This window comes from Nansenia antarctica, assembly GCF_963989245.1.
Source record: "Nansenia antarctica genome assembly, chromosome: 6".
Lineage (NCBI taxonomy): Eukaryota > Metazoa > Chordata > Actinopteri > Argentiniformes > Microstomatidae > Nansenia > Nansenia antarctica.
In genome coordinates, this window is record NC_137676.1 from 35,185,606 (window position 1) to 35,198,859 (window position 13,254).

Sequence of the window (13,254 nt, forward strand, 5' to 3'; positions counted from 1 at the left end):
CGTGCAGGCTTGCAATCACACACACACACACGCACACACGCACACACACACACATACACACACACACACACACACACACACACACACACACACACACATACAGTATTTTACCTTCGTCTTGTTTTCTTCATTATTTCTTTGTGTTCTTTTTCTCTCTTTCTCTCTCTATATATATATCTCCCTCCCTCCCTGACTCCCTCCTTCCCTCTGACCAAGGCCCTGCACAATAACTGGTGCTTTCAGATCCGCTTCCTGCCTGAGCTGAACGCTATCGCCACCTGCTGTGCGTCGGACCAAACTGCCATGGTGCTCACCACCGTGCCCCATTCTCAGAAGGCCAAAGTCCAGTACGCTCCCCCTCTCTGCTCTGCCCCTCACCTCCCACTGCTCACCTCCTCACCCAGGGCCCCTCCACACTATATTGATGAAGTCCATATCCCTATTTTCACTACAAAGATTAAAGTTTCCTATGGAGCTTTTGTTTTTTCAAATCATGCATAACAACCTTTATTTTTCTGGATGTAGTTAAAAATCCACAGTATGGAATTTTAGATTAAACTTTATTGTCATTGCAGGGTACCAAGTACCAGACAACGAAATGCAGTATATGTTTTGGGATTTTGGATATGAATACCGATTTTGTTGGCTTATATAACATGTTGTTGTCTATCTCTCTCATGATCTCTGTATCGTCCATCGCAGCCATTCAGCGTTTCATCTGAGGAAAGGAATCCTCTGCTTTGACTACTCTCCTGAGTTCAACAAGCTGGGTAAGAGGTTGGTCTGGGGCGAGTCCTCTTCAACACAGGCATGGCCTATCCCATCTCCCCTTACCCTGCCACCCCCCTCTCCCCCTGGACATTGCTGTCTTAATTGTTCCCTGTTCGTTTACTCTGTGTTCTAGGTGCTCATGTTGTTTCTATGTTTTCTGTTTTTCCCATACTGTCAGTGTCTTTGAGCCCCGGAAAAACGCTATATAAATACAATTAATTATTATTATGATTATTATTATTTTTTAATATATTGTGTTTGTTTACGTTGAATCCAAGCATGTATGTGTTGTGTTTCGGAATGTAGAGGAAATTTAGCAACTCTGGCAGGACAATGGAAGGAGATAAAAATGCTAGTTAAACTAGTTAAAGCCAACCTTTTTGTCAGGCTGTAGCCTTCCTCAGGGTTTGGTGTTTTGGGCAGCTGATGTTAAGGTCATGTGACCCTGTCTCTCAGTGACCGGGGGCTTCGACTGCATCGTAAGGATCTGGAACCCTTACGTGACCAACTGTGCCACGTCCCAGCTGAAGGGCCACTCCAACGCCGTCACACACATCGTGGTCAACGGCAGGGACAACAGGATCATCAGCATCTCCAAGGACAAGGTCTGGAGCAGGTCACATGTCTCTGTCCGGTCTGGAGCAGGTCACATTACTCTGTCAGGTCTGGAGCAGGTCACATGACTCTGTCAGGTCTGGAGCAGGTCACATGACTCTGTCAGGTCTGGAGCAGGTCACATGACTCTGTCAGGTCTGGAGCAGGTCACATGACTCTGTCAGGGTCTGAAGCAGGTCACATGTCTCTGTCAGGTCTGGAGCAGGTCACATGACTGTCAGGGAGGCAGATACAGTCTCCATTTTTGAAATCTAGGCTCACATTTTAACTTGGCCTTCTCCTAATTTCCCCACCCCAATTTCTATTTTTTAAATATTATGTTATTTTATTATTATTATTATTATTATTATTTATTATTTTCTTTATTGATATTTCTAATCATCCTGTTTTTGGTTCTCTTTTAATCAATTGTATTGATTTATTTTGTCTTTTATCTGTGTTCTGTGTTAAGATCATGTTTAATTTGAATCCAAATCAATTGAAACACTTGAACATCTGACCTAATCACTGCTAAGTGATCCCTCATTCATCTCACGATTAATTCCAAGTGGAAAGGTCAACAAGAACTGCATCAAATTCAATAAGTGGATAGAAAAAATTAATTCAATAAACGATTAATTTAATAAATCAATGACCTTTGATGGAAGACAGACCCTGGCTTGATTTCACATCGTCTACATAATCACACAGCAACGCTTTGTTTTCCTCACCCAAGTGTTCTTAGTCTGTCTATCCTATTCTCCATGTTGGAAATATTGCCACCATGTTCCATCAACTTTCTAACGCCCCCCCCCCCCCTCTCCCCGGCCTATCAGAATGTGCGTGTGTGGGACCTCCAGGACTGTGCCTGTCTGCAGAACATCAAGCCCGGGAACGTGGACATGGGCCGCCTCCCCATCTCCAGCGTCCACTACAACATCGACACCAACATGCTGGTCATCGCCACCTTCCTGGTAGGCCTCCTTCCTGGTAGACCACCTTCCTGGTACACCACCCTCCTGGTAGACCACCTCCTGGTAGACCACCTCCTGGTAGACCTCCTTCCTGGTAGACCTTGTCGTGTATTCTTATTGATTATGAATCAAAGAACAGTTAGTTTAAGACAATTTAATCAGTTACAGGCAGATTCATACATTACATGCGTTCTCCATGGACCTCGGGTGGGAAGAGAGCGCTCTCTGTCCCTCTCTCCCCGTTCCGCTCCAGAGGGGAGGGGCCAGCGTGCATGTGTGTCCCTGCCCAACCCCCAAAGGTCCCTGCTGGTCATCTGTGTCCCTGCATGCCCTGGCATGTGTGTGTGTCTAAAACATACCACATATTCATACATAGATCATACATACTACAGAAATATACGACACATCCCCCCTCGGACCACCCAGAGGGTGTTCCGAAACTAAACTACCATAAAACAAAAACAAAAACACAAAACCCCACAAAACATCCATTTTTTAAAATAAAATTAAAAATTAAAAAATAAACAACAACAGACAGAAAAACTACACCAACACACAACACAAGAAGCACAATAACACAGACCAACCCAGGACCAGTATTAGGAACCAAAGATATCATAAACAAAAAATAAAAAACAACCAATAATAAAAAGAATTTTGAAAATAACAATCACAATTAAACTAAACACAGTTCATCATGCACAAATCAATACAGAAACTTCCAACGACCGATGTTTTCTTTGTCCTTGAAGCGTCAGGGTCAGAGGTTACTAGCACTTGTACCCAGTTGGAGAACAGCCTTTACCGCTGTCTCAGATTGATAACACTTTCATAGTCAGCAGCTTCCATTTTCGTTGCGCTAGGAACAGAACCTCTTTCCTATCTTTGCATAACCACTACATCACTTCTCAACTGACATCAATCCCATACGATATAGAAATAAACAAACAATACACAAATAATGACATTCAGTTATCATAACACATAATTCTCCAACAGTAAGCATAGGACAAAGGGAATGCATTAATGCATAGATCTTCACCTCAGGTGAGGACTAGTCTTCTGAAAAGTTCATTAACGTGGACTGAGTGACTGATTTTCCAAAAACAGTCAATGAGGCCCTGTCTCCTAAGAAAGTCAAAAATCATGTCTGCTATAATAGGTGCTCCTATCTTGGCAAAATAAGTTTCCCATGCCCCTAAGACCGTTTCCAGCCATGCTATCATCTGCTGTCCATTCCCGTCGTTCCCTTTGATCTGCTGCTTCACTACCCTATTCATAGTCTTTAATCTTTTCCTAACTGGTCGTCGTCCGTCAGTGTCATTGAGGTTAAGGCAGCCGCCTGGTCCCCTCCCACGCTGATCAAGGTCTGGGGAGTCGCCCTCAGCATCATCTGAAGCATGGTGCAGGCACTCGCCAGCATCCCCAGTAGCACAGGTGTCCAGGCTTTGGACACCCCCAGGCTGGACCTCCAGACTGTCAACACTCTCTGCTTCGTTGGTTTCTGGTTCATTGGCATCTGGACAGCTTTCCACTGTCCCCTCGGTTTCAGGCACTGCCGGTAATGTCACTGGCTGTAACACTGGCATTGCCACTGGCTCTGGCAACACCACAGCATCTCCTCGTAGCTCCTCCTTCTCAGGTTCTCTGGGGACCTCGGCACCTGTTGGCACAACATCCTGCCTACTCTGTACATCCACCCCCCTGTCCACCACCCGTGGCCCTATTGGGGTAGGGATATGCCCAGACACCACTGGTGTACCCACTCTGATGTTGTTTCTCCAACAGACCCCACATTGACCTAAAGCATGGTCAATCTGTTCCATCAAATATGGACTCCAAAACCCATATTTCTTGGTGATCTTGCGTCTTACCTCCCCCCTAGCCACATGTGCTAATCCATGAGCTTCCTGTATTAACATGCCTAATAAATCTGAGGGTGCTACAACCAACCCCTCATGATTCCTCCATAGACCTGTGTCATCCTGACTTGCCCCCCTTGCTAGCCAAACGCTCTTGTCTAACGTAGTTACTCTACTCTGTAACATCAATAAATCCTCAAGTGTGACCATGCCCTGTAATTGCTTTTCATGTGTGACCAGAAGACCTTTACCTGCCTTGTCTGCTCCTGTAATGGCTTTGGCTGCATCCTCTGCAGCCCTGTTACCTTGTGTGACATGTGATGAGTCAGACCTGTGTGTGGCACACTTCACTATAGCTAATTCCTTTGGCTTCATCATGGCTTGTAACAGCTTCATGATCTGTGCGTGATGCTGTATAGGCGTACCATCAGTTCTCTTAAAACCCCGCCCCCTCCATACAGCTCCATTAAAATGACAAACATTATGTGCATAGGCAGAGTCGGTGTACACTGTCACTCTCCGTCCGGTTCCCAAGTTGCATGCTTCTGTGAGGGCAATCAATTCAGCCAACTGAGCCGAGCAAGGCTGAGGAACTGCCTCAGCCTGTTCTACAATAAACTTTGAATTCTGTGCTTTAACTAAGGAATACCCAGCGCACAACGTTTCTCCTACCCCGTAACAAGACCCATCAACCCAATATTCTATATCAGCTCCCTTTAAAGGCAAAGCTTGTAGGTCTGTTCTATGCTTAATCACTCTGGCTGTCGATGGAATCTGAACACCGGATGGCACCGTCACCTGACAGCCGTTAGGTGTGCATTTTACTGTACAGTTCAATTGGCATAGAGCATCTCTCCCTAGCAGCCCTGTTGGCGTGTGTTCTGACACAAGTGTTGACAGAGTTGCTCTCTGTCCCTTGTACTCTAAGTCTACAAGCTCAGTTGTAGGAATCAGCTGTTTAATTCCCTCAAATCCGATTGTCTTCACATATTCTCTAGACATAGGGAGGTGCGTGGCGCCTTCAGGCTTCTGTGTCACCACCAGCTGGCACCTCCCACTCGGATCTTCCGGGCACCCCTATAGGCCAGCTGCTGGGCCTCCGTAAGGGTTCATCACTCCTGGAGCAGGTGTACTAGGAGGCCAATATCCTCCTCCTTGGCTCCCCCCTGCGCCCCCCTGGGGCCTGTTGCAGCAGGCACAGGCTAGATGTCCATTCTGGTCGCATTGGCATGGTTCTAGCATCTCCTTCCCTGCTGCTGTCCATCCCCCTGGTGGTGGTCCTTGGCCAGGCTGTGTGTACATCTGGTATGGAACCGCTTGCACCCCTGGTGGCCCTTGTGGGTATGGATACCCCCCTTGTGGCCCCTGTGGGTAGGACTGGTAAGTAGCAGGATACCCCCCTTGTGGCCCCTGTGAGTAGGACTGGTAAGTAGCAGTCTGCACTCCAGGTGGCTGTTGCTGTGGGGCTAAAGCCTGCACTCCCTCTATGTTCCTCTCGCTTTCAGTCAATTGCAAATGAGTCAATATTCTGAGGGATTCTTCGTCTCGTGCCTTCTGTATCTGAATGTTCTTTCGATATAACTCAACTTGATGAGCTACGTGGTCTATATAAACAGCTTTGTTCATGTGTCGTAGCCCCACCACTTCTGCTAGCTTATCCTTAACTGGGGTAGGAAGCCCTTCTTGTATTTTTTCCCTGATTATGGATTTTTCTAAGGGGTTATCTTCAGCGTCTTTCCCTGTCACACTTCTCCATTGAGAGTGCATACGGGCAATATAACCCCTGGGATTCTCATCCCCCCCCAGTGGCTTCACAATGATATTGTCTGGGTGAATGTGAGTAGGGTAGGTCTCTCTGATTGCTTTCCACAGCCTGCCTCTGTTTGCTGCGAAGAGCTCTGGATCATAAACTGATGTATTGATATATCTATGAAGTCCTGCCTTCATCAATATTTCCTGCATTGTATCCAATCCTGCAATAAAAGCTAAGAGTCTTTTCAGGTCTCCCATCGCGGCCTGCGTTCCTGTCAGTATCACGTCGACCTCTCGCGTCCACGAATGTCCTCCCTCTTGAAGAACTGGGAGTTTCTCGATCACTTCAGACAAATCTGTATGATGCCACGGATGATATTCCATCTTGTTACCCCGAATCAGCACTGGACAGTTCTTTAATGTATTTGATGACATTCGGTGACAATCTCCCTCTTTCTCCGGGCGTCTTCTCCCACCTTTCCTTTCGGCTGTGGCTATCATCTTCCTGACCTGCGCGTTGTAGCCTCCATCTGCATTGTCGTCATCACTTGAGTCTGCACTGCCATCTTCGCTGTCATCTTCCTCGTCACTCCTGTCGTCCCCTTTTCCCCTTGGCTCCTTCTTCTTCTTCTGGGAATGATCCTCCAGTGCCTTAGCATATGGAGGGGGACTGGAGGCAGAACACAGGTCTAGGGATGAAATGTTCAGTTTCTGTTCCAGTGTCCTGGCCAATTCTTTTTTCTTTTCCGGTTCCATCTGAGCTATTTTCTGTCCCTCTACCTTAAATAGATCTAAAATAGCTAACTCTAACTTGCGTTTCTCTGATCTAATCTTTCCTCTTTGATGTGCTTTGTGCCCATTGATAAGTATCTCCAATGTTGCAATTAATTGTAAATTAATGCTGCCCTCTTTCGGCCACGGCTGTTCAATGTATGCCCAACGGCTATTCCATTTCGTAGACATTTTGCTAATTTCCCTAACAAGAGGATTCATTTTTTCCACTACAGCCATAGGGGATAACGTAGCCAACATTCCACGATGTTCCCTAATATCTTTTAACAGCTTCGTGGAATTCGACCCCATTCTACTTTGCTCAATATGCTGACAATATTCTATATTAGATAAGGTGTACGCTTCTTACAACCCACCTTATTTTGTCTTGTTTGCTAAACAAATGCTAGTCCAATATAACTGTATTAACCATCCCCACAAAAACCCTGCAACTTCAGAATAACAGACTTGCCTCTTGTGTATGTCAGTGCAGTATTAACTTAAATCTAATAGCTGTGTAAGTACTTTATACTTAAATGTGTTTCCTAATTGTTTATGAATATGTGTCACTTGATTACTCATTCAATACTAATTACAGTTCTGGTCAACACAATTATTAAAACACAAAGGCTGATCAACACCTAAGTATTCACCGATCCACAAAAACCCTTTTACTGCTCAACTATCAAATATGTACTATTCTGCTATTCCTTAATCAAACACTGTGGAAATGACCTAACTAAAATAAAATATGTAAATTACAAATATTAATTACAACCTGTAAATAAATCGACTTGTTATTTGGAAAAGAATGAATGATTAATTAGAATTATTCATTGACACTTCATTGATGCAAACCTGTGAAGTCATTCAGCTATTTATCAAAATATCAAAAAAGGAATGATTATCATTAGATTATCACAAAACAATTGATCAAAGTTTTGTGAAATAGATAATGAATGATCTGAATAATTAATTCAACCAATTAGTAATTAATTAAATTAATTAAAGTAATTTAATATAGAACAATCATTTAAAAACATCAATCTATGAGTGATCTCTACAGATCTCTCGTCAACATTCTATGCAAGCAGGCAGGGCCGTTTTATTGGGGTCTGTGACCCTGCTGTGATTCTGCTCAGGGAAAGCAGCCTTGTCTAGGCTCACGCACAAATTGCCTCATATGCTTTGAATCTAACCTAAAGTCACAATCTATCTTTACTTTTAACAAACTATGACAAATATCTTTAAACTACTTTAAATCCCCCGATGATCAATCCACTATCTTTCTATCTTTGAATCACTACAATGTATTCACGTTTCCCACACAGAGATGGCCTCTGTGTGTGTCCTTCCCCAAGGACAAAGAAAAATGGCGTCTAAGAATGGACTCTCTGACACACTGCAAATGGCGTCTAAATGCAAATGGCGTCTAAACTCCGCCGACAGTACACTGCAAATGGCCGCCCACACAATGGCGTCCTCTCACACAGACAAAGAGTAATGGCGTCTACAGTTCTGCTCATATGTTTTTCACTGCTACAATAATGCTCTTTCACATATCTTACAAAATAGACTTCATAATCCACCCACACTCCAACACATAAACACAACCTCACCGAATTTTACACAGACACACACGATATTCCAATACCGTACAAACAAACCTTACCATCAAACACTATATTTTACAAAAAACGGGCTTCCAAGTCCGGCTCTCACCACCCACCCATCAAAGATTATGAAAAGTTTGCTTCTATTCCAACAAGATTACCGTTACACAGATTCTTTTGACTATAACTTATCTGAGATTTACAGTTTATTTTAAACACACCAATCGACTAGAGAGAGATCTCTGCAGAAAATCTACCTTCTTCGTTAGATTAAAGTTTGCAAAATACTGTAAATTAAGTTATATTATCTCCTGGCTAGCTCGCCATTACTGTCGTGTATTCTTATTGATTATGAATCAAAGAACAGTTAGTTTAAGACAATTTAATCAGTTACAGGCAGATTCATACATTACATGCGTTCTCCATGGACCTCGGGTGGGAAGAGAGCGCTCTCTGTCCCTCTCTCCCCGTTCCGCTCCAGAGGGGAGGGGCCAGCGTGCATGTGTGTCCCTGCCCAACCCCCAAAGGTCCCTGCTGGTCATCTGTGTCCCTGCATGCCCTGGCATGTGTGTGTGTCTAAAACATACCACATATTCATACATAGATCATACATACTACAGAAATATACGACAACCTCCTTCCTGGTAGACCTCCTTCCTGTTAGACCTCCTTCCTGGTACACCACCTTCCTGTTAGACCACCTCCTGGTACACCACCTTCCTGTTAGACCACCTTCCTGTTAGACCACCTTCCTGGTAGACCACCTTCCTGGTACACCACCTTCCTGGTAGACCACCTCCTGGTAGACCTCCTTCCTGGTAGACCTCCTTCCTGGTAGACCTCCTTCCTGGTAGGCCTCCTTCCTGGTACACCACCTTCCTGGTAGACCTCCTTCCTGGTACACCACCTTCCTGGTAGACCTCCTTCCTGGTAGACCTCCTTCCTGGTAGACCTCCTTCCCGCCTGGCTTCTTCAGTGTAGATACTGAGGCTAAGGGTGGAGGGACAGACCAGAGGAGGGGCTCATTGGATTGCATGGAAAACGGATATTCCTACCTGTATTGAATTGAATTTACTTGAATTGAATATAACTTTATTGTCCACCAAGGTGAAAAAAACGAAAAAAAAAACAACACAAGAATCCAGAAGGCAACCAGCACGACATAAAACACAAACAGGCATAGACAGGGTTGCACATTAGAAACACATCAAAACAGTTCATGTCTGTGGCTTCCATCTTGTTGGTCACTTTGCAGAATTAAGGATGCTAATGGAACTTGGGATGAAGGACTTCTTGAATATATTTCTAGTTGCCAGGGGTTGTATGGGTGTGTGCACCTTAGCTGTCCCTTCCTACTGTCAGTTGTGTTTATAATTATAAACTTTATTTTGTCAGGTCTTACATCCTATGTTTTTAATATGTTACTGTTGTTTTATCCTGAGACCGAGTACTCATTTTATTTGATTCAAGTTTTATTGTTGTAAGTCGCTTTGGACAAAGGCGTCTGCTAAATGCCCTAAATGTAAATGTAATGTAAATGTAAATGTAAATGTAAATGCAGATAGGGGTTCTCCATGGGATGTTGGACGATTTGGACACTCTTCACAAGCTGAAGACGTCACATGAACAGCCTCTGTGCACCGCCCTCTACAACACCAACTTCAAACAGGTGAGCTGGGTGCAGTACCCCTCCCACACAGCAGGTGGCTCTCGGTCCTCAGTGTTCAGGTCAACTGTAGGCTCACAGCTCTAATCACACCAGACTCACAGCTCTAGTCACACCAGACTCACAGCTCTAGTCACACCAGACTCAGTAGGTTTATACGGCTGTGTTCAAAGTCGGGGGATGGGCTCATTGTAATGCATAGAATCGAATGCATTATTATTATACATGTTTTTTTTTACCTTTATTTCACCAGATAAAATCAATTGAGAACCAATTTTCATGTACAATGATGATCTGGCCAAGAGGCCCCGGCAAGAATAAAAACTAACTATAAACAGAAATACACTGGGTCAACACAAAACAATACATACACTGGGTCACTGGGTCAACACAAAACAATACATACAATACTGAGAGTCAGTAACACTATGATGGACAGAGAGAGGGGAGAGCAGAAGAGGTACAAACAAGGTCCTGCTCTGACCCACCTGAACCCCTTTCCTCTCCTCTCCTCCCCTCCCCCTCCCCTCTCCTCTCCTCTCCTCTTCTCTCCCCTCCCCTCCTCCTCTCCTCTCCTCTCCTCTCCTCTCCCCTCCTCTCCCCTCCCCTCCTCTCTTCTCCTCTCCCCTCCCATCCCCACCCATCCCCACCCCACCCCTCCTCTCCTCTCCTCTCCCCATCTCCTCTCCTCTCCTCTCCTGCCCCCCCTCCTCCACCCCTCCTCTCCTCCTCCTACCCAGGTGGTCAGTGGTTGTCACAGAGGTGTGGTGAGTGTGTGGGACATCCTGACGGGGGAGAAGGTGATGCAGTTCCAGACGTCTCCGGGGGAGAAGGCCGTGGAGGTCACCGCCATGACCTTCGACGGGCCCAAGCGCCGCCTCATCACGGGGTCCGAGGACGGAACGCTGCGTTTGTGGAACTTCAACAACGGGGCGCTGCTGCTCACGCTCCCCCTACTGGATGGCAATGAGGTACTGCACCATAAATGACTAGAAAAATTAAAACTGTACCCCAAACAAGCCTGAGTGGAACGTACACATAGTGTATGTATGTAGCTTTTACCAGCGCATCAGGGGAGGCTGGTGGAGGTAGACATTGGAGGACGGGCTCATTGTAACGCACGGAATGGAATGAGTATTCATCCATTCCATGCAGTACTATGAGCCCGTCCTCCGATTTCTACCTCCACCAGCCTCCCCTGCTGTGTAGATGGGTTCTAGTTTCTACCATCTTGGTTGGACCTTTGGGTTATGGTGGTGTACGTTGTGGCTGCTCTGTTTCCCAGGTAACAGGCATTATCTACATCAACCAAAGAATCTATGTGTCAGGCTGGAGCAAGAGGGTCATGTGGTACTTGTGAGTACTCCTCCTATAGACACTGTGTGTGTGTGTGTGTGTGTGTGTGTGTGTGTGTGTGTGTGTGTGTGTGTGGTGTGATAGTGTGTGTGGCTCAGGCTCCTGTTATAGAGGGTTGTGTTGTGGGTTTTGCCTCCCATAGAGATGTACTGTACAGTGATAGTCTGTCTGCTAAAAGCTCCTCCTATGGAGAGCTGTGTTGCTGTCTTGTTCCAGCCTTGATTTTAATGTCAAATCTTTTACCATGTGTTGTATTAACTACAGTTATGACTATGAGTTATTTTTTTACCCTTATTACAGCATGTGTCCTATGTACCGGTAATATGTGTTTTATCGTGTGTTGGGACCCTGGTAAGCTTTTAAAAACTGCAATAAAAGTTGAAAACGTGGTATCTTGTGAAGAGACGTGCAGGAGGAGGAGGAGGTGGAGTTCCGTGTGTGGAACCAGTACCACTCGGAGGACATCTACTCCATGCACGCCCACGGCAACAAGATGCTGGTGACCGCCTCCTACAGCGGCGACATCATCGTCTGGAACATCGACTCGGGGCGGGCCTCCTGTCGCTTCAACGCCGCTGAGAGCACGAAGCCTCTGCTGCCCAATCGGGTGAGAGGAGGAGGGAAGGGGAGTGTGTGTGGGGTGGGGGGGGTGGGGGGTTAGGGTTGGGGCCGGGGCCAGGTCGTTCCGAATTTCAATCCATTGAGATTTGGGTTCGTGAGTTTGAAACTGACCTTTGTGTGTTCCGACAGGATTCTCCATTCACGATGAATGAATTTCCATTCTCTTCATGCACTGAAATAACTATTGTTTATTATTATAACTTATTATTATTTATACCCCTGAAGGCGATAGTGATCAGATGCTTTTATGGTTCAGAGGAAAAGCGTTTTTATTGACCGATCGTGTAAGAGAATGCTGACTTCTCCCATCCTTCCTTCCTTCCTTCCTTCCTTCCTTCCTCTTCCATCCATCCTCCCTCCCTCTCCTTGGCCCTAGGTGATTGACAGGTCAGCCTTCGACAGATTCGAGGAGTCGGAGTCACAGGGTTCGTTGGACAGTGAGAAGACAGAGTTGTCGGAGGACAGAGAGGCCCCAGCCACAGTGTCCGAGTCCAGACAGGGGGGGGCGCCAGAGGGGCCCAGCGCTCCCCGTCTCCCCTCTCCTCCTCCTCCAGAGCCCCAGGACAGCAGCCAAAGCAGCCCTGAGCTCTCCCAGGTGAACACACTCTGACCCTTGACCTCTGACCTCCCCACTTTCTAGTCTATCCTAGAATTCCTATCCTAGAATTCCTATTCCGCTCCCTACCCTTCTGCCGTAAGTGTGCTTCCGTTCCTTCACCCCCCTTCATATGGATTTAAAAAAGCATTTGGATGAGTGTACGCGCCAACCTGAGGTACGGATATTTCCAGCATCATATTTCAGACATTTCAATACGGTGTGTTTTGAATTCCACGAGGGGTAGAGATCGAGAGCACACTTCAGTAAGAAGTGACGAAAGTTGAAATTCAGAGTAGAAAATTCAGAGTAGACATTCAGAGTAGACATTCAGAGTAGACATTCTGTCCTTTGAGCTTCGACCACCGTTGAGTTCTACGTTTGACCTGACCAGGAAGAGGAGGAGGAGGAAGAGGAGGAGCAAAGTCACAATATGTCGCCAACGCAGCGACGCAAGACCAAGAGACGCACGCCTCGACCTATCAGCGCCCAGGAGCTGGAGAAGCCGAGGCTGGCCGTGGAGAGGTAGACGGCACGTTGCTATGGATACACAGACACAGAGCTAGTCTTAAGGCCAATGCACACAGCGTGCGATTTTGTCGCACGACAACATTCGATTCTCAATTCTTTGAATTATTTCAATTGGTGTGAATGGAGAATCGAATGTTGTCGTGCGATA

At 45.9% G+C, this 13,254-nt stretch overlaps 1 protein-coding gene across 1 annotated transcript in view; it reads left to right on the forward strand.

Moving 5' to 3' along the window:
* The window catches only part of LOC308160458 (cilia- and flagella-associated protein 337-like), a gene marked incomplete at its 3' end in the record, with an annotated part of 24,048 nt that overhangs the window by 8,542 nt on the left and 2,252 nt on the right, over positions 1 to 13,254 (forward strand). Inside the window, exons 9-18 of the mRNA XM_080534372.1 lie at positions 217 to 347; positions 703 to 770; positions 1,228 to 1,376; positions 2,202 to 2,339; positions 9,899 to 10,006; positions 10,744 to 10,974; positions 11,289 to 11,359; positions 11,762 to 11,966; positions 12,357 to 12,575; positions 12,970 to 13,100. Coding sequence (XP_080390498.1) covers positions 217 to 347; positions 703 to 770; positions 1,228 to 1,376; positions 2,202 to 2,339; positions 9,899 to 10,006; positions 10,744 to 10,974; positions 11,289 to 11,359; positions 11,762 to 11,966; positions 12,357 to 12,575; positions 12,970 to 13,100 — 1,451 coding nt within the window. The remainder of the gene's footprint in view (positions 1 to 216; positions 348 to 702; positions 771 to 1,227; positions 1,377 to 2,201; positions 2,340 to 9,898; positions 10,007 to 10,743; positions 10,975 to 11,288; positions 11,360 to 11,761; positions 11,967 to 12,356; positions 12,576 to 12,969; positions 13,101 to 13,254) is intronic.